Raw genomic sequence first — 26,628 nt, forward strand, 5'->3', positions numbered from 1 at the left:
ACTCATCAATCTACATTCAATACCCCATAATGACATAGCAAAAACAGGTTTTTAGAAATGTTTGCAAATGTATTAAAAGTAAACAGAAATGTCACATTTATGCAAGTATTTAGACCCTTTAATCAGTACTTTGTTGAAGCACCTTTGGCAGCGATTACAGCCTAGAGTCTTCTTGGGTGTGACGCTACAAGCTTGGCACATTTGGGGAGTTTCTCACATTCTTCTCTGCAGATCCTCTCAAGGTCTGTCAGGTTGGATGGAGAGCGTTGCTGCACAGCTATTTTCAGGTCTCTCCAGAGATGTTCGATCGGGTTCCTGTCTGGGCCCTGGATGTGCAACTCAAGGAAATTCAGAGTCTTGTCCCGAAGCCACTCCTGCGTTGTCTTGGCTGTGTGCTTAGTGTCATTGTCCTGTTGGTAGGTGAACCTTTGCCCCAGTCTGAGGTAGTGAGTGCTCTGGAGAAGGTTTTCATCAAGGATCTCTGTACTTTGCTCCATTCATCTTTGCCTCGATAATGACTAGTATCCCAGTCCCTGCCGCTGCCACCACCATGCTTCACCGTATGGGTGGTGGCAGGTTTCCTCCAGACGTGACACTTGACATTGAGGCCAAATAGTTCAATCTTGGTTTCATCAGACCAGAGAATGTTGTCTCCCATTAACAAAATGTGGAAAAATTCAAGGGGTCTGAATACTTTCCGAAGGCACTGTATATACAGTACCATTCAAAAGTTTAGACACACCTACTCATTCAAGGGTTTTTCTTTATTTTTACTTTTTTCTACATTGTAGAATAATATTGAAGACATTAAGACTATGAAGTAACACATATGGAATCATAGGCTGTGCAAAGCTATCATCAGGGAAAAGGGTGGCTATTTGAAGAATCTCAAATACAGAATATATTTTGATTTGTTTAACACTTTTTTTTCGGTTACTACATGATTCCATATGTGTTATTTAATAGTTTTGATGTCTTCACTGTTATTCTAAAAATGTAGACAATAGTAAAATAAAGAAAAATCCTTGAATGAGTAGGTGTTCTTAAACTTTTGACCGGTAGTGTACAGTTGAAGTTGGAAGTTTACATACACTTAGGTTGGAGTCATTAAAACTCCCTTTTCAACCACTCAACAAATTTCTTGTTAACAAACTATAGTTTTGGCAAGTCGGATAGGACATCTACTTTGTGCATGAAACAAATAATTTTTCCAACAATTGTTTACAGACAGATTATTTCACTTATAATTCACTGTATCACAATTCCAGTGAGTTCCAGTTTACATACACTAAGTTGACTGTGCCTTTACATAGCTTGGAAAATTCCAGAAAATGATGTCATGGCTTCAGAAACATCTGATAGGCTAATTTACATAATTTGAGTTAGTTGGAGGTGTACTTGTGGATGTATTTCAAGGCCTACCTTCAAACTCAGTGCCTCTTTGCTTGACATCATGGGAAAATCAAAAGAAATCAGCCAAGACCTCAGGAAAAAAATTGTAGACCTCCACCAGTCTGGTTCATCCTTGGGAGCAATTTCCAAACGTCTGAAGGTACCATGTTCATCTGTGCAAACAATAGTACACAAGTATGAACATCATGGGACCACACAGCCGTCATACTGCTCAGGAAGGAAACACGTTCTGTCTCCTAGAGATGAATGTACTTTGGTGCGAAAAGTGCAAATCAACCCCAGAACAACAGCAACGGAACTTGTGACGATGCTGGAGGAAACAGGTACAAAAATATCTATATCCACAGTAAAACGAGTCCTATAGCGACATAACCTGACAGGCCGCTCAGCAAGAAGCAACTGCTCCAAAACCACCATAAAAAAGCCAGACTACGGTTTGCAACTGCACATGGGGACAAAGATCGTAGTTTTTGGAGAAATGTCCTCTGGTCTGATGAAACAAAAATAGAACTCTTTGGCCATAATGACCATCGTTATGTTTGGAGGAAAAATGGGGATGCTTGCAAGCCAAAGAACACTATCCCAACCGTGAAGCAGGGGGGTCGCAGCATCATGTTGTGGGGTTGCTTTGCTGCAGGAGAGACTGGTGCACTTCACAAAATAGATGGCATCATGAGGAGGTACAATTATGTGGAGATATTGAAGCAACATCTCAAGACATCAGTCAGGAAGTTAAAGCTTGGTCGCAAATGGGTCTTCCAAATGGACAATAACCCCAAGCATACTTCCAAATTTATGGCAAAATGGCTTAAGGACAACAAAGTCAAGGTATTGAAGTGGCCATCACAAAGCCCTGACCTCAATCCTATAGAAAATGTGTGAGCAGAACTGAAAAAGCGTGTGTGAGCAAGGAGGCCTACACACCTGACTCAGTTACACCAGCTCTGTCAGGAGGAATGGGCCAAAATTCACCCAACTTATTGTGGGAAGCTTGTGGAAGGCTACCCAAAACGTTTTACTGAAGTTTAAAAAAGTTAAAGACAATGCTACCTAATACTAATTGAGTGTATGTAATCTTCTGACCCACTGGGAATGTGATGAAATAACTGAAAAGCTGAAATAATTATTCTCTCTAATATTATTCTGACATTTCACATTCTTAACTTCTTATGGGCAGGTAGGACGGTAGCGTCCCACCTAGCCAACATCCAGGGAAATTGCAGAGCGCGAAATTCAAGTTACAGAAATGTAAATATTTAACATTTATGAAAATACAAGTATTATACATAAAAATAAACCTTACCTTCTTGTTAATCCAGCCGCTGTGTCAGATTTCAAAAAGTGTTTACGGCGAAAGCATATCGTGCCATTATCCTAGGACAGTGCCCTGCAGACAAACACATGAAAAACATTTTTTAACCACGCCAGTGCGACACAAAAGTCAGAAATAGCGATATAATAAATGCCTTACCTTTTGAAGATCTTCTTTTGGCACTCCAAAAGGTCCCAGTTACATCACAAATGGTCCTTTGGTTAAATAAAGTCCTTTATATCCATAAAAACTCAGTTTAGCTGGCGCCCTTCATACAGTAATCCACCAGTTTTCCCTCCTTCAAAATGCATTCAAAATGAATCCCAAACGTTACCAACGCTACCAAACACCAGCCTGAAACTTTTTCTAAAAACTGTTGACATCTAGTGGAAGCCCTAAGAACTGCAATCTGGTAGAACCTCTGTCACGTTCGTTGTACGGAAGAGACCAAGGTGCAGCATGATATCAATTCATGATTTTAATGAAGACGAAGAACACTTAACAAACTATACAAAAACAACAAACCGAAAGTTAAGCTATATAATACTAGTGCAGACATAGGCAACTAGACATAGAAATAGATAATAACCCACAAAATACCCAAAGAAGATGGCTGCCTAAATATGGTTCCCAATCAGAGACAACGATAAACAGCTGCCTCTAATTGAGAACCAATCTAGGCAACCATAGACATACATAAACACGTAGATCACCCATGTCACACCCTGACCTAACCAAAACAATAAAGAAAACAAAGAATACTAAGGTCAGGGCGCGACAACTTCGCCTCATAATAAACATGAAAGCCATTGGAAACAGTGGTAGGCTGAATTTCTTTATTTTTTGTCCTCTGGGTTTCACCTGCCATATCAGTTCTGTTATACTCACTGACATTATTTTAACAGTTCTAGAAACGTTAGAGTGTTTTCTATCCAACTCTACCAATTATATGCATATCCTAGCTTTTGGGCCTGAGTAACAGGCAGTTTGCTCTGGGCACGATTTTCACGTGAAAATACCCAAGAGAGATTAAAATAAAGTGGTGATCCTAACTGACCTAAGACAGGGAATTTTTACTAGGATTAAATGTCAGGAATTGTGAAAAACTTAGTTAAAATTATTTGGCTAAGGTGTACGTAAACTTCCAACTTCAACTGTACATGTCTTAAGCTGAAGTGTACTGTTAGCTAGATAGCTAACGTTAGCTGGCTGGCTCCCTAGCTAGCGTTTGCTTTTCTAGTTAGAGCCTAATGTTAGCTAGCTAACATTGAACCTGGGTGGTTAGCTCCCAGCATTGTGGCATTGTTGGTCATGTTCATTGTTGTTTAACTAGCTAACGTTAGCTGGCTGGCTTGTTAGCTAGCGTGCCGTGTTTACAACATCTGTTGAATATGGCCGGTGTCAGTAAACATCTGCAAAAAGCCAGCAGAGCTTGTTAGGCTGTTTTTATGTTTCCAATAATCGGCCAGAGTTTCAAGTGTGCACTCCGAGAGCAAAACGAGACGGGTGGGGCTAAAGCTAAAGAGGGTGTGAACGATGCTGAATGGAAGTAGACAAAGAGCTCTTCACAAGATACCAAAACATTCAAAGGCCATTTTCTCAAAAGTGAATTTACAACATTAAAAGCAGAATTACTTTCCCATTGTTCCTCAAATGCAATGTACAGTATGTAATACCATTTTGTAGCTCTGAGTCTCTACTTTTATCCAATGTAAAGAACATCGTTTCAAATGTTGATACATGAGAACGAATCCAGGTGGTGAGTCACAGTGTGCTTTGTGGGCTGTTGAAAAATGAAACTGTATAAACTATTAAATATTAACATTAATACTTATGTAATGATCTATGTATTTAGTTGGGTAATTCTGACCTAATGAAGAATAGTCTTTGCATATAATAAACTACACATTAAATATTAGTTGCCGGTGTTTTTGTATTGCTTTTCAGTTTGCATTGCTTAATTAACAAAATGCCAGACAGTAATTTATATATAATAATGCGACATATCTACCCCATTTATTAAAGTCTTATCCTTGGTCTATTCACAGCAATACATGATAGTCAGTTGAAAAGTGTGCACTTGATGACCGTAGCATCCAAGTCAACGTCTACATTTATTGTATATGTGGTGGGTGTAGACTTCCGCAGAGCAGACTAAGTAATCAGCAGTGGCTCTCATATCTGGTAGAACAAATTAATGATCTACTTATTTAATATTCAGAAACAAGCAAGTCATTTCTCGCTCTCGCTCTCTCATTTCCACAAACATTACACAATTAGATTAAATTAACACAACAATCTGTTAGAGTAAGCAATTAAATATTCACAGAACAGCTGCAAAAAAAGGGTAAATAGAGTACCACAGTATGAGTCATAATACCCATAAAACATAGTGGGCAAACAGGGAAACAGTTCCAATAGTTTTTCCACCATACATTTGTCCCATATGGGATTTTAGAATCGTGACGTTTTGATGTCCTAGAGGGATTTACAAGGTTAAGGTAACTTATCAATATATTTGCCTGTATTTACCTCCCAAAAATGCCATGCAAATTAGCTGCTAATGTGCCTATCATGAAGAACTACCAATGCCATGATGATCCGAACGTTACTGCCAAACTGAGGCAAAGGCAAGAATCTCTGGATTAACTACATTAAATGTAGTAATGAATAAATTGGCTACATTTCTTTAAAATTGACAATTCTGTGAACTGTCTTTATTTTAAGTGTTTCTAAAATCCCCTATGAGAAAAATGAATGGTGGAAAACGATTGGAACCATTTCCCTGTTTGGCCGCTAGGTTTTACGGGTGTTATGACACCTCCACTGTAGGGCTATTACATTCCATTACTTCTGTTTTTGAACCATATAAAATGGTCCATAAAACATTATTTGCTGTCCATCAACTGAAATGCTGTAAGAGTTCTGTACAATATAAATTACGAATGCAGTAATACATCACCTTAAATATCAAATTTTGTCAATTGTTTCAAAACATTAATGGAAGTATATATGGAGATAGTTTAGTGCTGAAAATAAGGGGATAAATACATGGAAAAAATTGGACAGACACTTCAGCACAAACTTCCTTTTGGATTTTTAAGGGGTACTATCTGTTGTTCCATGTAGTGAATCTGTTATTCAATGCATTTCTGTTGGCTAATAGCAGTAATGCCAAATTCAATGTTTCATCCAATAATTCTTTATCTATTTTTTGATACTTTAAGGGGTTCTAAAATTCAAAATCAAATAGCTAAATGATCCTTGGTATGGCCATCTTAAAACAATTCCATATGTTAGCTTAGCTTACAGGGAAATTTGGTCAAGGCACACAAAGCTCATGTTCACAGGATATAATGCATTGATCAACATTGACTAGCTGCTCTCTATCAAGATCTATGCTGCTAAAGCCACAGAAAACACTTCACTCGAAAGTTTCTAAATGTTGTGAAAGGCAACATCTGGTGAGATGGAGCACATTTCAGTCCGCCGTGAGCCAGTACAAAGTGCGAACGTTTCTAAACATTCAATGGATCTCTGCTAAATCATTTTAACTATCTATTAAATGATTCACATAATTTATAAACAAATATTACAAATAACAAATTCATGTATATATTTTTTTTAATCTACTCTTACCTCCACAAATGTCAAAATATTTCTCTACATATACTATATCGCATGGAAGGACTTTTACATCTTCCATATCTACAAATACCTATTTCTATATCTCATCATGGAATGGGGCTCTGGTCAGAGCGTGGAGTGCCATACTCGAGTACCCCAGGACCGGGGCTTCTGGGCTGGGTATCTTGGTTGCCTTGCTTGGGTCCTATGCTGGAGCCTTTGGTAGAGAGGGGCTCCCCCTTGGCCTGTCCCCAGGCTTGGGCCACCTTGCCTGGGGAGTGGATCCTGTGAGCGTCCAGCATCTCCAGGAGCAGGTCGTACAGAGGCACTTTGTTCTTACACTTCATGCTGTACAGGTGCTGCATGCCTTTGTTGCTACAGAGAGGAGAGAAGAGGAGGAGTGAGAGGGGATATTTATAACCACAGAAATATGGGTATAACCAAATAAATGATGATCATACTGTATATAACTGACAGATACTATGAACATTCCCTTCGCCTAGGTCTAAAGTGAGCCTCGACTTTCAGAATCTGAATTTACATCATCAGAAGCATGTGTCCCCTCGTGTAGTTTGAACTCCTCATATAATGTGTCTGATTTGTGAGAAAAACAGCTCCAGTCTCCTAACCACACTCCCCTTACCACCCCCCCTCCCCTCTCCTTAGTGCTCCTCCACTAGATAGAGTGCCCTCACCTCATATGTCTGATGTGTGAGAGCAGGAGCAGGAGCTGGGCCTGCCGTCTGGACTGCTGCTGCACCGAGGCTCCTGATTGGCTGATGTGGTGGATGAGGGCGTCAGTGATGTTATCCAACATGCTTTGCACCTCCGGGCTGTTGTGGAGGGACTCCACAGAGTAACAACAGAAGGAGAAGGCACCTAGAGAGAATGAGGAGAGAGACAGAGGAGAGGTTATTGTACCTACAAGGGTTTTAAGTAAAGAAAAAAAGAGACAAAGACAGGGAAAAGGGAAGAGCCTGATGTTCTCAATGCAGCAACTGCGAACTCAGCAATTAATAAGATCAGAAACCTGCAACAACACCCATTGCTAAGGTATTTCTGTCTCTTACATATTAGTCAGTCTCAAAACAAACACAGAAGTTTCTCTCAGTTAACACACATAGAACAGCTGGCCCAGTTGTCATGGTAACAGTTATAGGGTACATTGAGAAATAACGAATTCTGTACACAGCAAATGCTCTTGAGTGGCATAAAAACAGAGTTCATCCTTTTACTAAAGGGAAACAGAATGCATTAGTTCTGCACCATGTTTAGAAAGTCGCAGATTCAGACTTAGGAAACTCCGCCATTCTTATGCACTTATGAACTCAGACATTTGAGCAGGCTTTGCAGGTGTGGTTCCCTTGCACGCGCTGAATTAATGTAATTCACCTACTGAAAACCCTTCCACTTGCTGGCCCACAGATTTTATAGTGGAGTTTTCATTCAATAGCGTTTTCAGTACATTTATCTAAAGCCAACCATTTAAATTTGGTGTACCGTTAGAATTTCCTTTACAGACTCATTAGAGTATATGGACAAAAACAGTTCAGAATATTAGGGATCAATGAAATAAAGCCATGTAGGCCTAAATACAGACATTAGTCTCCTTTTCAGCACCAATTGGTAGATTAAAAAAAATATTCTGATCTTGTATATAATTTAGGGTTAAGAAAGTACTTATAAATAATGAAGGGGGAAAAAATTGTGTTTGCAGTCTGTTAAGCACAAAATATTGGTGAACCAAAAATACAGTGGCTTGATTCATCCTGAAAGTTGCCTTAGTCAATTGTTCAATCCATTAAATATTGGAAGATGACAAAAGTTTACAATTGAACAGTAGTCCCACAAATCTACCCAAATAATCCTCACTAATCATAGAACTGTGATAACATTCCAGTTGTAGAACTGTGATAACATTCCAGTTGTCGTGAACTGTGCGCCAGGCTCCAGGTTTAAACTGCTACCTATGGCCTGTGTTCCATAATGATAAAAATAGGCTACGTGTCCCAAATTATAATATGTTACCTTAATATGATGTAAGGGGTGCGTACTGGCGGCAGGGAAGTCAGGCGCAGGAGAGCACAACTGGGTTTACAACGGAGCAGTTTAATACATAAAACCACCGGCATCCAGAACAAACAATCAATGGGTACAAAACCCGTTGCGCACCAGAATAACGTGCACATGCACTTACAATAAAACAATTCCGGACAAGGACATGAGGGGGAACAGAGGGTTAAATACACAACATATATTGAGGGAATTGAAACCAGGTGTGTGGGAAGACAAAACAAATGGAAAATGAAAAGTGGATCGATGATGGCTAGAAGACTGCAAACGCCGACCACAGACCGAACAAGGAGAGAAACCGACTTCCACTATTGCCAGCGATCCTCAGGACAAACACACAAATGTGACAGAGGAAAGAAAGGTAAACTATGTAATGGAATGATGCAAAATGTAAGGAAACTAACACTAAAGTGACAGTTATGTAGGCCTATGTTGGTATATCAACTCAGTAGGTTTGGCGCTATACTGTCATTTGCGCATCGCTACAGGAGCCTATAGGTTGGGTCTCCAAATGTCATCCTTGTAAGGCCAGCATTTCATAAACTTCACTGTAAAAAAATACTGTCTTTCCATTTGTCTACAGTGATTGTACGGTAAAATAGATCTAAAAACAATTGTCATTTATACAATCCCCTTATCCAAACGGCTTACTCATTTACCTAGTTCTTCTTAATTTGTAAAATACAGTGCATGGAGGATGGTGTTATTTCTATCTGAGAAAGGAAATGAGATGTTGTTCCACTTGGAACCGACAGGTTGCTCGACCTCATTCATTGTTTCGTCACCAGTAAAGATGGTGGAATTATGAGGGAATTAAGTCAAGGTCAGAATACGGAGTATCTGTAGACACCACCACATCTTCATTTCTTTGATCTCCACCCCAAATGAATAGCGGGTGAATAGCATGCTATTCCCATGCTTAAATTCAAGGTCAGAATACGCAAAGAGAGAAATGTGCATAAATAGGGAATTTCGTTCCATTTACGTGCGCTTAACTCGGGTCGGAATCTGCCTCAAACAGAAAAAACATTTGTGATTGGACAAAAAAAATCCTAATGGAGATGTTTTTCTATCATACACACTTAATGTTCAATCACAGCCAAGGCTAACCCAGAATTGAACTCAGGTCACACTCACAACAACAAAACATACTAAGCAAAGTATCTTTAATAGCTTAGAATAACACACTCACCAGAGTTAAGCAAGATGATGGCTTTGAGACACACAAACTCCTCAGGCTTTAGTTTGAGCATGCGGAAGCGAGACACAGTGGCCAGGAGCATGTCAAAGATCTCAGCCATGCCCTCCACACAGTCCCCTTCACTCCTGGAGGTCAAAGATATGGAAAAGATACAGAATAATTGAACAAGATTCCTGTATGTTCCACCTAGAACTTGCAAGTAATACATATGGCAGCAAATACACATACAAGATTCATGTTAGATTCTTATAATATCTGACTTATAAGGATGGGTAACATTTAGACATAAAATACATGTTCCAGTTGTATAATAACATACAAAAGACATGTAAGTTAAGCCTTCTAAGGTCTCACCTACATGAGATACACACATTTCAAAGCAATTGCATAGCACTGTCTGAAGTGAGTCGCACGCAACGTTACACTTATTGAAGAAAGAAGCCAAGTCTGCCACGAGGAGGAGCAGGAGGAAAGGGTGAAAGCAGAAGGAGGAAGAAGGGGAGGAGGAGGAGAGGGGGATGCGAAGGAGGAGGGAGAAGGATAGGAACAACTTTGAAAGAAGCAGTGAATCTCTTTCATTATTAAGTGGAGATCCCTCAACAATCATTCACACGATAGCACATTGGTAATAGTAAGTGACAAATATCAAAGCTAAACAGGGCTGGGGGCTTGGTTAAAACCCTGGATGGGAGACCAAAGGCACAGTTGTAGATAAATCCACATGCCATAACAATGGAAATTCATTCCTGAAAATGTATATACAAATATAGTAATTGTCATGTTTTTTTTGTTATACCTTGACTTATAAATAACAAAACCTATAAGAAAAGCATGTATTTTGTAGAGGTTACATTGTCAGAACATACACTTTTCTTATACACTGAACAAAATATCAATGCAACATGTAAAGTGTTGGTCCTGTGCTTCATGAGCTGGAATAAAAGTTCCCAGATTATGCTCCAGATGCACAAAAAGCTTATTTTTCTCAAATGATGTGCACAAATTTGTTTACATCCCTGCTAGTGAGCATTTATCCTTTGCCAAGATAATCCATCCACCTGACAGGTGTGGCATATTAAGATGCTGATTAAACATTATGATCAATACACAGGTGCACCTTGTGCTAGAGATAATAAAAGGGCACTCTAAAATGTGCAGTTTTGTCACAACACAATGCCACAGATGTCTGAAGTTTTGAGGGACAGTGCAATTGGCATTCTGACCGCAGCATTGTGTTGTGACAAAACTGCACATTTTAGAGTGGCCTTTTATTGTCTCTAGCACAAGGTGCACCTACCGCCCCGTAGCACTCACTTCCGTCATCATGAAGTGCTTTGAGAGCCTAGTCAAGGACCATATCACCTCCACCCTACCTGACACCCTAGACCCACTCCAATTTGCTTACCGCCCAAATAGGTCCACAGACGATGCAATCTCAACCACACTGCACACTGCCCTAACCCATCTGGACAAGAGGAATACCTATGTGAGAATGCTGTTCATTGACTACAGCTCGGCATTCAACACCATAGTACCCTCCAAGCTCGTCATCAAGCTCGAGACCCTGGGTCTCGACCCCGCCCTGTGCAACTGGGTACTGGACTTCCTGACGGGCCGCCCCCAGGTGGTGAGGGTAGGCAACAACATCTCCTCCCCACTGATCCTCAACACTGGGGCCCCACAAGGGTGCGTTCTGAGCCCTCTCCTGTACTCCCTGTTCACCCACGACTGCGTGGCCACGCACGCCTCCAACTCAATCATCAAGTTTGCGGACGACACAACAGTGGTAGGCTTGATTACCAACAACGACGAGACGGTCTACAGGGAGGAGGTGAGGGCCCTCGGAGTGTGGTGTCAGGAAAATAACCTCACACTCAACGTCAACAAAACTAAGGAGATGATTGTGGACTTCAGGAAACAACAGAGGGGACACCCCCCTATCCACATCGATGGAACAGTAGTGGAGAGGGTAGCAAGTTTTAAGTTCCTCGGCATACACATCACAGACAAACTGAATTGGTCCACTCGCACAGACAGCATTGTGAAGAAGGCGCAGCAGCGCCTCTTCAACCGCAGGAGGCTGAAGAAATTTGGCTTGTCACCAAAAGCACTCACAAACTTCTACAGATGCACAATCGAGAGCATCCTGGCGGGCTGTACCACCGCCTGGTACGGCAACTGCTCCGCCCTCAACCGTAAGGCTCTCCAGAGGGTAGTGAGGTCTGCACAACGCATCACCGGGGGCAAACTACCTGCCCTCCAGGACACCTACACCACCCGATGTTACAGGAAGGCCATAAAGATCATCAAGGACATCAACCACCCGAGCCACTGCCTGTTCACCCCGTTATCATCCAGAAGGCGAGGTCAGTACAGGTGCATCAAAGCTGGGACCGAGAGACTGAAAAACAGCTTCTATCTCAAGGCCATCAGACTGTTAAACAGCCACCACTAACATTGAGTGGCTGCTGCCAACACACTGACACTGACTCAACTCCAGCCACTTTAATAATGGGAATTGATGGGAAATGATGTAAATATATCACTAGCCACTTTAAACAATGCTACCTTATATAATGTTACTTACCCTACATTATTCATCTCATATGCATACGTATATACTGTACTCTATATCATCGACTGTATCCTTATGTAATACATGTATCACTAGCCACTTTAACTATGCCACTTTGTTTACATACTCGAGATGAGTATGTATATACTGTACTCGATACCATCTACTGTATCTTGCCTATGCTGCTCTGTACCATCACTCATTCATATATCCTTATGTACATATTCTTTATCCCCTTTCACTGTGTAACTGTAAGACAGTAGTTTTGGAATTGTTAGTTAGATTACTTGTTGGTTATTACTGCATTGTCGGAACTAGAAGCACAAGCATTTCGCTACACTCGCATTAACATCTGCTAACCATGTGTATGTGACAAATAAAATTTGATTTGATTTGAGGATTGTCCAACAGAGCTGTTGCCAGATAATTGAGCCACCATAAGCCTCCTCCAACGTTGTTTTAGAGAACTTGGCAGACCATGTGTATGGCTTTGTGTTGGCAAGCGTTTTGCTGATGTGGTGGCGGTGGGGTTATGGTATGGGCAGGCATAAACTACAGACAACGAACACAATTGCATGTAAAATGGCGAGATCCTGAGGCCCATTGTCGTGCCATTCATCCGCCACCATCACCTCATGTTTCAGCATGGTTGTGCACGGCCCCATGACGCAAGGATCTGTGCACAATTCCATATAAGGCATATGCACAGAGAAAAGCAAACATTAGGATCACCTTCCTAATATTGCGTTGCCCCCTCCCCACTCAGAACAAACTCAATTAATTGGGGCATGGACTCCACAAGGTGTCGAAAGCGTTCCAATGCTTCCCACAGTTGTGTCAAGTTGGCTGGATGTCCTTTTGGTGGTGGACAATTCTTGAAACACAAGGGAAACTTAAGTTTCACACAAACCAGTGTGCCTAGCTCCATACCCTGTTTAAAGGTACTTAAATGTTTTGTCTTGCCCATTCACACTCTGAATGGCGCACATACACAATCCATGTCTCAATTGTCTCGAGGCTTAAGAATCATTCTTTTGGCCTCATGAGTGGTTGTGTCCACTGTCGTCTGGGTTATGGGAGGGCCCAGCGTCTTCTGGGTTAAGTGAGGGTTTGGCTGGCTGGGATGTCCTTGTCCCATCGCGCCCTAGCAACTCTTGTGGGGGACCGTCGCCAGCTGTACAGTGTTTCCTCTTGGTGGGCTGGCTTCCAGGTTGAGCAAGTATCGTGTCAAGAAGCAGTGCGGCTTGGCAGGGTCGTGTTTCGGGGGACGCATGGCTCTCGACCTTCACCTCTCCCGTGTCCGTACGGGAGTTGCAGCGATGGGACAAGACTATAACTACCAATTGGATATCATGAAAAGTGGTAAAACTAATGAAAAATTCCTTCTTTAACTGGTCTCCTCCCTTTCATCTACACTGTTTGAAGTGGATGTACCAAGTGAAATCAATAAGGGATCATAGCTTTCACCTGATCAGTCTTATGGAAAGAGTAGGTGTTCCTAATGTTTTGTAAGTTAACACATATACAAATACATTACTGACATACAAGGTAAAACATAAAACATCTTATCAGATAGGCTCCTAATTAGATTACCTATCAGATTTTTGTACAAATAATCTTCATTTTTAATTCTTATTTTCCATATGAGTCGGGATGAGACGTAAAGTACAGTGAAACTCTGAGTGACTGCAGCACTGGACCAGAGATGGTGGTCAGGGTAAGAACAATAATCATACAGTATTTCTGAAGAGCAGCCATCTAGAATAAGTTTGATAGTTGCCCGCTAACTCAACTAGCCTTCCCACCTCTCCTGCACCATTTTACTCATCATGTCAAAGTGGCTAGCTATGGCCCTCGTGTCAGAAGTAATGCTCTATAATAAAACTCAGATCAAATGAGAACATCATAGACATTAACGAGAGAGTAACAGCCCTTCTTCCTCTCTCCTTATTTCATGTCACCCTCTCCCTCTTTCCCTTTAGGAAGGGTCTGCAGCTCTGTGAAACTTGTTTACTTTGAAGGGAACAGGCTGTGCGTGAAAAATACGCCCTCTTGGCCTCCTCTCCCTCTCTTTCCATCTCTCGGTCTTTCCCCCCTTTCTCTCATGCCATCTTGCATGATGTTTCCATCTTACCCAAGAGTCACCATTTTGATGACATTTCACTCCCCTCTGCCAACGTTAAAGTGTAATGATGGGGACTTGTGCAGGTGAAACAGTGTGTTTCTTTCTCCATGGGACTATCATAATTAGGCTCATTGTGACATGGCCTTCAGTAGACGTACACAGACAAGATGCGAAATGGACATCTACAATTTAGATTGGTTTCTTATACAATATATTTTATGTATGTGTGTACCCACCTGTCAAGTATGAGGTCCTTGGAGAAGATTAGTTTCCCAGGGCTGGGGATGGACCTCCAAATGAGTCCGATCATCAGCACCTCCAGCCAGGAACTCTCAAGCAACTGCACCTGGCCATGGAGAGACAGCTCCTGGAAACCTACCAGTCCAGGAGACACAGTCACACTGGGGTCAAACCATATATAAACCCACTATCAACCATACATTAACCACTAGTCCATTCAACCACTTTAAGATGGTCACATTACTCATTTAATAGTCAAATTGTCATTCAAAGGATAGAAGCTCCCCCACACACTGCAAATGCAAAGTCATGAAAGTGATGATTTCCTTTAATCTGTGGTTGACTGGACGAAGCCTCTAGTTGAATCAGATCAATATGTATATTATCATGTGATGGTTGTATTTTTCCAGGATAATGTTTTTTCTCTGATCTGAATTCTTAGGTAAAGATAAATGCTATGCATTACACTTATTACAACCTTGCCACATAACAGCCATTGTGAATTGTCCTATCTGCAATCCCTTTGCTGGCCTGGCATGGGTCCTTATCAGCACAACTCAGCTGTCCAAATTCATATCCAATTACATCCCATTCCCTTCCATTTTTCCTCTCTGTACATGGCTAAAGACTCCTAAAACGGGTGTGCTTTTGGGTTCTTAGTGACGCACACTGGGACATCATAACATCAGTTTTTACTTAGACAGTGTCACGGGGAGGTTATGTGTGTGTGTGGCTCCATTGGGTAGCAGTGGTTATGCTCAAACGACCCTTTGAGATGGTGACTGTAATCATCGACCTAATGCCTGTAATGTCCCAGTGTGAGTGTGCAACCTCAGCAGCCAGTCACTGCCACTACCAAGGCCTGCCAATACAGGAGGAAAGTGGTTGCGTAAGCAGTCATATGAAGGCTGAAGTCTAGGATTGTGTGGGGGTCTACTCTGTGTGTGTGTATTTTCTGTGTGTGTCTGTGTGTGTGAGAAAGAAAGAGAGAGAGATAATGAGTACTATAGAAGCCATGTCACAACATCATATACAGTACCTTTGGAAAGTATTCAAACACCTTGACTTTTTCAACTTTGTTGCGTTACAGCCTTATTCTAAAATGTATTAAATCGTTTTTTTCCCCTTATCAATCTACACAAAACACCCCATAATGACAAAGCAAAAACAAGTTTTTAGAAATGTTGCTAATTTATCAAAACAAATATCACATTTCATATGTATTCAGACCCTTTAATCAGTACTTTGTTGAAGCCCCGTTGGCAGTGATTACAGCATCTGGTCTTCTTGGGTATGACGCTACAAGCTTGGCACACCTGTATTTAGGGAGTTTCTCCCATTCTTCTCAGAATGTGTCAAGCTGCAGATCGTGTCAAGCTCTGTCAGGTTGGATGGGGAGTGTTGCTCCCAGAGCTCTTCAGAGATGTTTGATCAGGTTCAAGTCCGGGCTCTGGCTGGGCCACACAAGGACATTCAGAGACTTGTCCCGAAGCCACTCCTGCGTTGTCTTGGCGGTGTGCTTAGAGTCGTTGTCCTATTGGAAGGTGAACCTTCCAAGTCCTGAGTGCTCTGGAGCAGGTTTTAATCAAGAATCTGTCTGTACTTTGCTATGTTAATCTTTTCTTTGATCCTGACTAGTCTCCCAGTCCCTGCCACTGAAAAACTTCCCCACAGCATGATGCTGCCACCACCATGCTTCACCATAGGAAGGGTGCCAGGTTTTCTCCATATGTGTCGCTTGGTATTCAGGCCAAAGAGTTCAATCTTGGTTTCATCAGACCAGAGAATATTGTTTCTCAAGGCATGAGAGTCTTTAGGTGCCTTTTGGCAAACTCCAAGGGGGCTGTCATGTGCCTTTTACTGAGGAGTGGCATCCGTCTGGCTCTCTACAGTAAAGGCCTTATTGGTGGAGTGCTGCAGAGATGGTTGTCCTTCTAGAAGGTTCTATTGGAAGAGTCTTGGTGGTTCCAATCTTCTTCCATTTAAGAATGATGGAGGCCACTGTGTTCTTGTAGACTTTGGTACCCTTCCCCAGATCTTTGTGGTACCCTTCCCCAGATCTGTGCCTCGACACAATCCTGTCTCAGAGATCTACGGACAATTCCTTCGACCTCATGGCTTGGTTTTTGCTCTGACATGCACGGTCAACTGTGGGACCTTAAATAGACAGGTGTGTGCCTTTCCAAATCATGTCCAATCAATTGAATTGACCACAGGTGAACTCCAATGAAGCTGTAGAAACATCTAAAGGATGATCAATGGAAACAGGATGCACCTGAACTCAATTTCGAGTCTCATATCAAAGGGTCTGAATACTTACGTAAATAACGTATTTCTTTTTATTTACATTTGCAAAATTATCTAAAAACCTGTTTTTGTTTTGTCATTATGGGCTATTGTGTGTAGATTGCTGAGGAAAACTGGTCCCTTAATCCATTTCAGAATAAATCTGTAACGTAAACAATGTGGAAAAAGTCAAGGGGTCTGAATACTTTCCGAAGGCACTGTATCATTTCTGTGCCGTGTTAGGTTCTTGCCTGGTATTTTCTTAGCCCAGGCGATCATGTGTACCAGCTCCTTGTCAGCCATGCTGGTGAGCAGGGTCATCATGGTGATCTCTGTGTAGGGACGGCCCAACTGCTGACTAGAACACAGGGCTGGAGGCTCCGCACCCTGCAGCAGGAACAGCACCTGGGAGAGGAGAGCAGAAAGTCTGGCACCGTGCATTTAATTCCAATTTTACCCATGGTTATGATTGCTAGCGAGGAAGATAATAATCCTGGTACTTTGTTTGTTACTTTGTGTTTCCACTTACATATTCATTTTGTATTAACTGAATTGTTTAGGACTGTTGCTAAATGAAAGTGGCTACATTGGAGATGTGTGAAATGGAGGAAGCCAGTGAAAATGTTCAGACCTGTTCAGGAGGCATGGTGATCTTGAGACGCCCTTCTCCTCCTCCTCCACCACCGAAGCTGCTGTTCTTGCTACTATCCTGAGGGGACGCTTTGCTGTGCTCCAGAACACTGTTGTCACCAGCAGTGCCACCACGCCACTTATCCCTCCGGAAAACCCGCCCACCGCGGTCCTTTCGCAAGCCTGGAGTTTAGAGTAGAGTTAGTAACGAACACACACACACGCATACACACACCTATCTCGCTATTTACACTCTTACTCCCACGTATAAATTCATATATTTTCCTTGCTGTAGAATTTCACTGTGTGCATGTGTATGGATGGATGTGTGTGTATTCATGAAGTATGAAAACAAAACTGTGGGTGTGTAGGCTACTAATCAATCCTTTACATCCATCAGAGAAAAGTGGTTCAAGGCCATGTGTCACGCCCTGACCTTAAAGAGCTTTTTATGTCTCTTTTTTGGTTTGGTCAGGGTGTGATTTGGGTGGGCATTCTATGTCCAGCTTTCTATGTTTTGTATGTTTCCTGTTTAGTGTTCTGCACCTGACAGGACGGTTTCATTTCTCACTCTTATTTTGTTCTAGTGTTAATAAAAATCAGGAACACTTACCATGCTGCGCTTTGGTCCGATCCTTCTTCACGCAACGATGACCGTTACACCATGATAAAATATGTCTCTATTTTATCTGCACACACAATGCTTAGCCACACACCGCCTGTCGTTTCAGCATCAAGCAGTCTTAACTAATACTACCCTTTTCACACTACTGAGGCAAGCCAAACCAAACCGTAAGTAAGTTGTGTGTGTGTGCGGGCACACACGTGAGCACCATTGTGTTCCCTTGCTCACCTCCTTTCATCATGCCCACTTCGTAACAGTTTCTGAGGCGGCATGCCTGGCAGCTCTTCCTACGGTTCCTGTCGATGGTACACTGGTTGGTCGCAGGGCACATGTAGTCATTGTGACCTGGAAGAAAACTTTATTGTGATCCAATCACGGGGACTGGCACACAGTTTGAGGTTATTTGACAGAGAGGAACACTCTATACTGCTTTTTCAAATTTCTCTGGCATAGACTGAATTCAACTGTGGTATCTACATTGTTTTATTACCATGAGACTACTGTGTTCTGATTGTGTGTCTTTTGTTGTGTGATGTCCACCCCCTCGGAACGTCATGAAATGTAATTTAAGATTCCTCTGCCGTACAAGGTACAATTAACTCCGCTACCTAGGATAGCCTATTAAACTTTGAAAGCACATTAGAATATGGTTTTACAACATGTTCTATTTCAGTAATAATGAAAACTGTCTATGGCATAATACCTACTCTACAAGACACTTGCAAAAAAAGCTACAGACTCTCATTCAGATATGAAAGGAACATTATATTTTCCCTTAATTCAGGTCGTTCTGTTCTCTTTGATTAGTTCCTTCTCTATACCCAAAGTACCTTTAGCAATATCACTAAAGTGGTCCTGGTAAATGACAGTTAAACTTCGATGGTCTTCTCTCTGTAAGAGGTTTGAAGCTGGCTGGGAACCAGGAACAATTAACAGCCAATGTCAAGGTTGATTTCTCAATAATATTCATGTGCCCACAGTGGGTGCCAGCAATGTTCCCTCTCATTTTTTCCCAGCGCTGAGCAAATGTCAGGTCTGCTGAGTGCAAACTTGACCGTTGTGAAAACTTACAGCATGCGTTTACTGTTAACACTTAGGCTGTACCCCCTACAGTTTTAACAGTGGCCATGTAGGCTAATGTGGCTATTTGATCATAATGTAGGCCTACCAGAGTGGACTACCATCAAAAACAATGAAGAAAATGCATTCCATTAAATTTTAACAGGGAAATAGCTGTTCTATCATTCAGCCTACAGTAGCAGCCAATGTGTGGTGTTCAATGTAGGCCTACATTTCATGAGACTTTTGAAAAAAACATGCAGAGCTTGACATTAACCTGTTTTTCCACTTGTCCTTGAGACAAGTGACTTAAAATCTATTGTTGTTTGATGCAAGAAAGCACTTTACAAAAGAAAATGCATTATTATTCTCATACCATTATTACAGAGAATCAGACAAATTATGCTACCCTCTGCCTATTTAGCTTATTAAAAGCTCTTTACCTGACTTGCTTTTTAAAGATGTCTAGAAATGTACACATTTTGTGCTATTGTAGGAAGCAATCCGTCCCCTATTACTGACTACAAATTATCTATAACTGGGCTAATAAATCACTAACTAGCAAAGGACATGAACAAAATGTGCACACGTGGCTACAAGCATCTCTCGCCTTGATCTCAAAACAAGCACATCTAGTCACGACCGCTTATGCTGTAAACACAATCCAGTTCAACGTAAATGGCACAGATCCATATATGGTAATGGTACATTTGCATATAGGACTACTGCAACTCCAATCGTTTATACCACACCGGTCTGTGTAGAGTACAGGCTGAGTAGTGCATGTCAATGCAATAGAATCCTCTGCTTACAACAAAATCTGTTGCATAGTTCATTTAGTTTCCATACGTTGCATTGAAAGTGGCTAATATTGCTTTGATTTGATCACGTGCAACAGTAAAGGGAAACATTTATAATGTTAACAGGAAACTCAAAACAGTGCTCACCAACCTTTTGAGTCAAGATCACCGAGTCAAAATGCAAGCAGCAATCTAACGGTCAGATTTTTTTTAACATTACTTAAAAAACATAAGCCTATGCAACATTAACCAATTAAAAACAGTACTGTAGCAATGAAGTTTGTGCAGTAAGCTATAGGCCCAATACATTATCAACGCATATTAGCTTTGCTTGATTTGCCCACGGATTGTTTTTCTTGCAGAATTCTTGGAATGGTATCAAATACGTGGTTTTCATTCAATTAACTCCGTTCCAGCCATTATTTCTAGCCGTCCTCACCTCAGCCTGCACTGGAACTCACTCATAAAAACAGCAGCTCTTCGCTGTATTCGTTAATAGTCTCTCTGTCATCATGGTTTATTTTTATTTTTTTATCTCACAGTATCAATGTTGCTGTAGCTTTCTTTTGTCTGCTTATATTACTGCAGACACGGTCATCTGAGCCATCTAGTTGGCAAGCGGTAGCCCTATAGTCTCTCTGGGACCACCAGGAAGGCAGGGTTTGTACCTTCAAACACATGAAATGGTTCAAAAATGGCAACAGTTTGCCTACCCGGCACACAGGGCAGCTGAATCGGGTACACCTACTGGCAACAGCCTGAAACCATTTTTTTATTTTTTAAATAGTTTTTTTTTACAGAAATGTTTGGCGATCGACTAGGAATGCCTTGGAGATCAACGTGACCACTGCTCTAGAAATCTGAGTGAAGTTCAATAACGTGCTTCTCTCTGTGGGCTGATATTTCTGCATGGCAGTACCGGGAGAGCTTCGTGGGGCTACTGCTCGCACGCAGCTTAGAGGGAACATTGGGTGCCAGTCAGATGAGTTACTTTTAATAGAGTATAGTGCTGAATGGGGAATTACGTGGTATTTTTGTGGCACCCTTATTGTGAAGAGGGCTTAGATATGAATTTAAATAGTTTGGTCGTGAGTGCATCTTCTGATTCAGTGAATAGAAGGAGTTAAATGTTTTGAAGTGAAGTGGGATATAATAGTAGGGATGAGAGGCTTACCTTGGATGCTCCTTTTGAAGAAGGCTTTACAGCCCTCGCAGGACCAAACTCCGTAGTGATACCCAGAGGCATAGTCACTGCAGACCACACAGTACCTAGTCTCCTTGGCCATCTCTAACACACCGACCCCTGGCCCTGAACCTGAGCCTGACCCTGACTCCACCGCAGTGTCGGAGGCGCTGCTGAGCTCCTCCTGGGACACTGACTGCTGATTGGCTACCACACTTGACCTGCAACACAGGGTTGGTCAGGATGGTCAGATGATTGGCTTTTCTCGGACGAATCAACCTGGAGTTGTTCTTTGAATTTCTTTTCAAGATGACATCACAAAAAACTTTTGCAAACTCATTCATTCAAAATGTGACTTTTGGGCTACAAAAATGTGCTGGTTCTCTTTGAAAACATACTCCTCTAATGACCTCTGCCTCAATTTCAATTTAAGTGCTTTCAAAACTTGAAATGACCAACATCAGTTTCTCCGATAGAAATCTCACAACAGTCAAACAAAGATATTTTCTCATTCAATAAAGAGAGCTGTAAGAGGTGACTACATTTAATTTGAGTAATTTAGCAGGCGCTGTTTTCCAGAGTGACTTACAGTTAGAGCATTCATCTTAAGATACCGTAGCTAGGTGAGACAACTACATCACAATCGTGTTAATGTACATTTTTCCACACTTAAGCATTTCAGCAAAGTTAGTGCTAGTAGGAAAACAGAAGTACATGTTTAATTCATACAATGGGGGTGCTGATAAGGGATGTCTTATTTAAGATACTCTTTGAAGAGGTAGGGTTTCGGACCTACAGTCCTAGATTCAGGGGGAAGCTCATTCCACCTTTGGGGTGCCAGGACAGAGAAGACGTTCGACGGGCCTAAGAGGGCACTGACCCCCTGTAGGGGTGGGACGGCCCGGAGACCAAAGGTGGAAGAACGGCGTGCTCGGGGTTGGGGTGTAGGGTTTGCGCATAGCCTGAAGGTAGGGAGGGGCAGTTCCCCTTGCTGCTCCGTAGGCAAGCACCATGGTCTTGTCGTGGATGCAAGCTTTGACTGGAAACCAGTGGAGTTGAACACTAAGTGGGCTGCGGCGTTCTGGATAAATTCCAGGGGTTTGATGGCACAAGCGGGGAGCTCAGCCAACAGAGATGCAGTAGACCAGACGGGAGATTACAAGTACCGCTTCCGGTGTGAAGAAAGTTATTTTCTCAAGGTCTCTAGCAAAGTCGCTAATCTGAGGAATTAGAGCTCCGTAACTAAGGCTTTTCAACAGCCTAAATATTTCCCTTCTGATAATGAATGTTTAACTTTAAAATGAAACTCACCTAGTAACGTCATATATAATGAGCATAATACCCCACTTTGAGGACAAAACATTATTGGAAAGGTGTTATGAAACTAAGTCCTGAATACATGTTTAGTTTTAAAGTATTTATTTTGTCTGACTGTCATTGTTTGTCAGACTACTTAGAGGATGCTAGAGAAACAAAAGTACACTGAGCCAAATAACAAAATGTGATCACAGGAAGACAAATACATATTGTTAATGTGGAGTAACGACAGTCAATTGAAGCGTACAATTAGAGAAAGACTAAACCTAAACTCCATGTCAATCAATGTAGACTATCCCTCCATTTCTCTCCAAGCAATCATATGGGGCAAAATATGACATGTCTATTAAAATGCTCTGTAACAAATGACATAATCAGAGGTCTGGTGAAGAAGAAAAAAAACAGGGAAACAGCAGCTGTTGAACAACACTACATAGTCAGCACACTGTCCAAACAACACTGCTAAAACTAACATCACAAGAGTTAACACTAACTCTAACGAACATTCAGATCAAATGGAGTGGAATAGGGTCACTGATCTCACTCTCTTACACATTACTTACAAGGGCTTGTAAGTACGTCCAACACATCACTGTGATCTCTACAGCGCTGTTGGATGGTCGTCATTGACCTGGCGTAGGCTTAAACACGGGTATACACTGGTTTATATGGCCATATTGGGTAAAATGCTATTTTATCTCTGTTTTTTTTTAGTCAGGTCGGTAAATAAATATCAATTACGGTCCCATTCTCATTTGCTTCTAACAGTACCAAAAATTAGAACAGGTCATGGTCAAAATAGTTTCAGTTACTTAGCTCCGTGGTCCTTGAATTCTCTCCTGAACATTTTAAAATTTGATGATCTAGTTTCGTTGGTGGAGTTTAAACACTTGATCGATGTATATAATCATAGAGGAGTCTTTAGGCCAGCTGTTTTTAGTCAAACTTGTTTTTAACGTTAAATGTTTGTTGTACTGTATGTGTGTTTATAATTTTGTTTAATGTTGTGTTAGTGTATGTAAGTTGTTCTGTCTGAAACATTGTTCCCCCTGCTGCTATTGGACCAGGTCTCTCTTGGAAAAGAGATGTTCTCAATGAGAAAAACCTGTATAAATAAAGCTATTTTATACATAAAATGTGATTTGATCACCTAGGTACAGTACAGCTATCCGAGCCGCACACATTCAGACAGATAATTAACTCTTGCCCCCCCATAAGGGTCAAAGACAGTTATATCGCTCACCTGTTTACGGGTGTGGAGGAGATTTCCAGGTAGATAGACTGGCTGGGGAGGCTGGTGTGGCGGAGGAAGGGGCTGAGCTGGGGAGTGGAGGGCACAAACAGAAGGGACTGCAGGCGGCCGTCCGAGGGGGGTCCATGGGCATCCAGGGACGCGGTTGAGGAACTGTAGAAGGGGACGAGGCCAGGGGCATGGGCAGTGTAGTCATCCACTCCCTCCAGGTAGTCAATGGAGGCTGCCCCTCCACCCCCACGGGTCTCCTCAGAGTACATGTCACTGTAGGGAGTGAGCGGTGGCTGCGGCGAGAGTTTCTGGGGGGAGATGGCTAGGCTCTCCAGGGTTGCTTAGGATCTGAGAGGAGCTCCGCAAGGTTTGAAGGTCTGCGCCTGTGTCTGTCTGACCATAAGTGCTGCTGTTCTGTGAGTGTGATACTCACAGAACAGCAGCACTTATAACCAGTATGATTTAGACTGGCTCACTAAGGGGTGGGAGGGGAGAGGTGCTCTGTTTTGCCTCTTTTTTCCTCTTCTCTCTCCGTCTCTTGCCCTGTTCTTCAATGTGTGCCAAACAACTTAATACAGGCTGTTACGCTGAAGAGGTTTGGGAGTGGGGTTCACTGTGTTATCTCTCTTTCTTGCCCAGCTTCCGGCTAGACACACTGACCCCCAAAATGTCCTACCTCGTTCCTTCCATCGAGAGGCAGAGCTTTTTGCTCTATTCCCTTAACTAAGAGGGATAGAGGAAAGGAGAAAAAAATAATGACAGAGGGAGAGAGTATAAGAAGGAAAGAAACAGGCAGTCATTCCAAGAACTCCCCTATCCTTTCTTAAATGTTTCTAAAATGCCAGCTTCTTTTCCCTGAAAAGCTTTTAGCAGACAGCTTTCACCCTGGTGTGATTTCCTCTTTGAATGCTCAAGTCAATTAGTTTTTACACTATATAGACAAAAGTATGTGGACACCTGCTTGTCGAACATCTCATTCCAAAATCATGGTCATTAATATGGAGTTGGCCCCCCCTTTGCTGTTATAACAGCCTCCACTCTTCTTGTGAAGGCTTTCCACTAGATGTTGGAACATTGCTACATGGACTTTCATTCAGCCAGAAGAGTATTAGTGAGGTCAGACACTGATGTTGAGCGATTAGGCCTGGCTCGCCATCAGCCTTCCAATTCACCCCAAAGTTGTTTGATGGGGTTGAGACCAGGGCTCTGTGCATGCCAGTCAAGTTCTTCCACACTGATCTCGACAAACCATTTTTGTATGGACCATGCTTTGTGCATGGGGGCATTGTGTTGCTGAAACAGGAAAGGGCCTTCCCCTAACTGTTGCCACAAAGTTGGACGCACAGAATTGTCTAGAATGTCATTGTATGCTCTTGCGTTAAGATGTCCCTTCACTGGAACTAAGGAGCCTGAACCATGAAAAAACAGCCCCGGACCATTATTCTTTCTCCACCAAACTTTACAGTTGTCACTATGCAGTTGGGCAGGTGGTGCTCTCCTGGCATCTGCCAAACCCAGATTCGTCCATCGGGCTGCCAGATGGTGAAGCATGATTCATCACTCCAGAGATTGTGTTTCCACTGCTCCAGAGTCCAATGGAGGATAGCTTTACACCACTCCAGCCGACACTTGGCATTGCACATGGTGATCTTAGGCTTGTGTGCGGCTGCTCGGCCATGGAAACTGATTTCATTCAGCTCCCGATGAACAGTTCTTGTGCTGATGTTGCTTCCAGAGGCAGTTTGAACTCAATAGTGCGTGTTGCAACCAAGGACAGGCGATTTTTACACGTTACGCGCTTCAATACTCGGCGGTCCCGTTCTGTGAGATTGTGTGGTCTACTTCGCGGCTGAGCCGTTGTTGCTCCGAGATGCTTCTACTTCACAATAACATCCCTTACAGTTGACCGGGGCAGCCCTGGTGGGCTGACTTGTTGGAAAGGTGGCATCCTATGACTGTGCCACGTAGAAAGTCACTGAGCCCATTCTACTGCCAATGTTTGTCTATGGAGATTGCATGTCCATGTGCTCAATTGTATACACCTGTAGCAACAGGTGTGGCTGAAATAGCCAAATCCACTAATTTGACAGGGGTGTCCACATACTTTTGTATATGTAGGTACTGCAGTCGCACAGAATACCACTCCTTTCTGACACTGACTTCAAGTCAAATCATTATTGAATGTGCCTATCACGGGACTGACTTACTTGCAAATCTGAGAAATATACTCAAGGCAAAATGACACAAAACTATTCCACAAGTAGGAAGCTATAAAATAGGAACAAATTACAAAGATACCATATATATATATATATATATATATATATATATATATATATATATATATATATATACATACTTACCTTCATGTCATTATGGATCAATTTTCAGCTCTTCCTTTGGGTCTAATCATGAGCATTGTTGTGTAGGGACTGTTCCTTCCCTTCCTCATCTCACTTTCTCCTGTCTTTCTGAGATCTGGCGTTGTTCCACAATGAGAACAAGATAAGTAGGTACAAATAAAATAAGAGAAACAAAGTAAAGATGCAGCCAGTACGATATTGATGGTGTCTCTCTAGAGCAGGTCACCATAACACAGCAAACAGAATGGGAGGTCAACACTCTCTCCTGATGCCAACATTATGCAACTCAGTGGGGAAACGATAAGTAGATAGACAAATCAGGCAACGAATGTTCCATCTTTTTATAGTTTTTTGTATTTTTTTTTTTACAGATAAACATACAGCAGCATTGCAGATTACACCAAACTACACTAAAACAAGCCCTACTGTGCTCAAGAAATGATGTATATTTCAAGTATATTTTTTGCTATTATAGGGCCTTTCCACAGGGATACCTTAAAACTGATTGCTAATGAGCAAATATAAACGATCAACCAGCCAAAGCAACAAACAGAGG

At 42.0% G+C, this 26,628-nt stretch overlaps 1 protein-coding gene across 1 annotated transcript; it reads right to left on the reverse strand.

Annotated features, from left to right (window-relative positions):
* Positions 1 to 4,714: 4,714 nt before the first annotated feature.
* LOC139415378 (estrogen receptor-like) lies at positions 4,715 to 26,305 on the reverse strand. Its single transcript, XM_071163486.1, has 10 exons — positions 26,073 to 26,305; positions 23,710 to 24,432; positions 21,141 to 21,370; positions 18,336 to 18,452; positions 17,484 to 17,665; positions 17,104 to 17,257; positions 14,563 to 14,701; positions 9,618 to 9,751; positions 7,048 to 7,231; positions 4,715 to 6,727 (listed from the first exon to the last, which is right to left on the reverse strand). The coding sequence occupies exons 2-10, from the start codon at positions 23,976 to 23,978 to the stop codon at positions 6,460 to 6,462; spliced, it is 1,677 nt and encodes a 558-aa protein (XP_071019587.1). The 5' UTR covers positions 23,979 to 24,432; positions 26,073 to 26,305; the 3' UTR covers positions 4,715 to 6,459.
* Positions 26,306 to 26,628: the final 323 nt, after the last annotated feature.

Source organism: Oncorhynchus clarkii, chromosome 8, assembly GCF_045791955.1.
Source record: "Oncorhynchus clarkii lewisi isolate Uvic-CL-2024 chromosome 8, UVic_Ocla_1.0, whole genome shotgun sequence".
NCBI classification, from domain to species: Eukaryota; Metazoa; Chordata; class Actinopteri; order Salmoniformes; family Salmonidae; genus Oncorhynchus; species Oncorhynchus clarkii.

Coding starts and splice junctions, on each gene's coding strand:
- LOC139415378 (XM_071163486.1), bottom strand. CDS start 23,978: ATGTACTCTGAGGAGACCCGTGGGGGTGGAGGGGCAGCCTCCATTGAC. Junction 18,453..21,140: donor CTTCAAAAGGAGCATCCAAG/GTAAGCCTCTCA, acceptor GTTTTCTTCCAG/GTCACAATGACTACATGTGC. Junction 9,752..14,562: donor AAGGACCTCATACTTGACAG/GTGGGTACACAC, acceptor TTTGACCTCCAG/GAGTGAAGGGGACTGTGTGG.